The sequence below is a fragment of the Chelmon rostratus genome, chromosome 17, assembly GCF_017976325.1.
Source record: "Chelmon rostratus isolate fCheRos1 chromosome 17, fCheRos1.pri, whole genome shotgun sequence".
In the NCBI taxonomy this organism is placed as follows: Eukaryota; Metazoa; Chordata; class Actinopteri; order Chaetodontiformes; family Chaetodontidae; genus Chelmon; species Chelmon rostratus.
This window is the reverse complement of record NC_055674.1, coordinates 7,679,163-7,680,889: the sequence shown is the minus strand read 5'-3', so window position 1 is coordinate 7,680,889 and position 1,727 is coordinate 7,679,163. Positions and strand designations below refer to the sequence as shown.

Sequence of the window (1,727 nt, the reverse complement as noted above, 5' to 3'; positions counted from 1 at the left end):
ATTGCCATCCTCGTTTGAGTGTACATTCTTGGTGCTTTTGTGTTTTTGTTCAGAAAGTGAGCAGGTTAACTGAGACACTGATACAACTATGAGGCAGAGCGAAATAACAGATGAAAAAGCTGAGGTAATATTTCACACTGGGTGATATATCACTTTGATATGAAGAATTTCTAGCAAATTTTGTGCACACAGTTTCATAATACTTGTCCCTCCTCTTAACAGTCACACCTCTGACACTTCGCTCCTGACAGGGAGGTGTAAATCAAGGCCGTGGTGGCAGAAGCGGTTCACTACTGACCAGCTGGCCTTCTGCTTAATGAACAGACGCAACTTGTCCCTGAAGGTTTCTCCTAGAAAGCTGTAGATAATGGGGTTGAGGCAGCTGTTGGAGAAAGCTGCCAGGTTAACAATGTGGCCTGTGAGTGGGTAGTCATGCCACAGGGTGGTAGCAGTCCTCTGGGATGGGTCAGCTGTGCCCTGCAGCAGCTGGATGCTGATGAAGACGTTCTCTGGCAGCCAGCAGATGAAGAACACCAGAACCACCACCACGATCATGCGCAGGGCCTTCTGCCGCCGTGGCCACAATCCACGATGCTTCTGGGCCCTCATGAGGATTCGCCCAATGAGAGAGTAGCATAGACCAATGATCGAGAAGGGCACCAAAAAGCCAATGGTTACCTCCAGCCACTGAATCTCAAAGACGTTGGCGAAGCAGAAGTGCACCTCACCCCTGTGCTGGGTCTGCACAATGGTGAAGGGGAGAAGGGTGGCCAGGATGGAGGCCATCCAGATGAGGCCACAGCTGAGCTTGGCATACTGCATAGTCCTCAGTGGGCTGCTGCTCATGGAGTTAGCTAAGGCAATGTATCGGTCAAAGCTCATCCATGTGAGGAAGAAAATGCTGCTGTACATGTTGACCTGCAGGAAAAGGGACATGAAGGTACAGAGGACAGCATAGTCATAATACTTCTCATTCAGATTGAAGACCTCGATGAGGGAATCTGCCACCAGGATGAGGTCAGCTACAGCCAGGTTGACAAAGTAAAGGTCAGGGATGGTCATCTTCTCTCTGTGGTTCAGGTTCACCACCAGGATTAAGATATTACCAATAAATCCAATAGGAAAGAGGAGGATGGTGTACAGGCATGACAGGAAGAGACCAATGATGTACGATTGGTATTTGTCTGAGTCTTCAGTCAAATATGTTGTGTTGTACTCGTATGAAATGTTCACTTGTTCTGTACTGTTAACATATATCCAGACCAGAGAGGTTGTCTGCACTTCCATACTGACTGTGGTTGGGCTGTCTTGAATCATAGGCCACATGTAAGTCACCAGTAGCTGCTACATCATTAGACCCTGTTAGTTCCCACTTATGCCTCTTTAAAGAGTGAATCATCTATGCTGTGTTGGCATGCTAACAGAAGTCAGGCACGTGGCACACAACGGTTACGGTTTGTTTGACCCCATGTTGATCAAGTATCAAGGTTCATCTACCGATAGATTCCAGACACAAGAGAAAAACACCTCCATGTCTTATAATTGTCTTTGGCCTTTGTAACCTGATGCTTCACATCATCCAGGCTGTCCAAACTGTGGTCCTGGGATTAGAGGACAGACTTCTTTCTCCTCTTTAGAGTCATCTGATTTGAGTGCTGCTTTGTCTCTCCAAGTCTATGTGCATGTTTATTCAGCGAGCCTCTGCCAGGGATGCTATTGCTGTGACA

The 1,727-nt window shown here is 47.3% G+C and overlaps 1 protein-coding gene across 1 annotated transcript; it reads right to left on the bottom strand.

Annotated features, from left to right (window-relative positions):
• Window positions 1-222: 222 nt before the first annotated feature.
• On the bottom strand, window positions 223-1,326 carry gper1 (G protein-coupled estrogen receptor 1). The gene has a single exon (XM_041957785.1). It carries the CDS (start codon window positions 1,324-1,326, stop codon window positions 223-225), a length of 1,104 nt encoding a protein of 367 aa, XP_041813719.1.
• Between the last annotated feature and the right edge of the window lie 401 nt (window positions 1,327-1,727).

Bases quoted from the DNA above. Each gene is read 5' to 3' on its own strand.
- gper1 (XM_041957785.1), bottom strand. From the start codon at position 1,326: ATGTGGCCTATGATTCAAGACAGCCCAACCACAGTCAGTATGGAAGTG.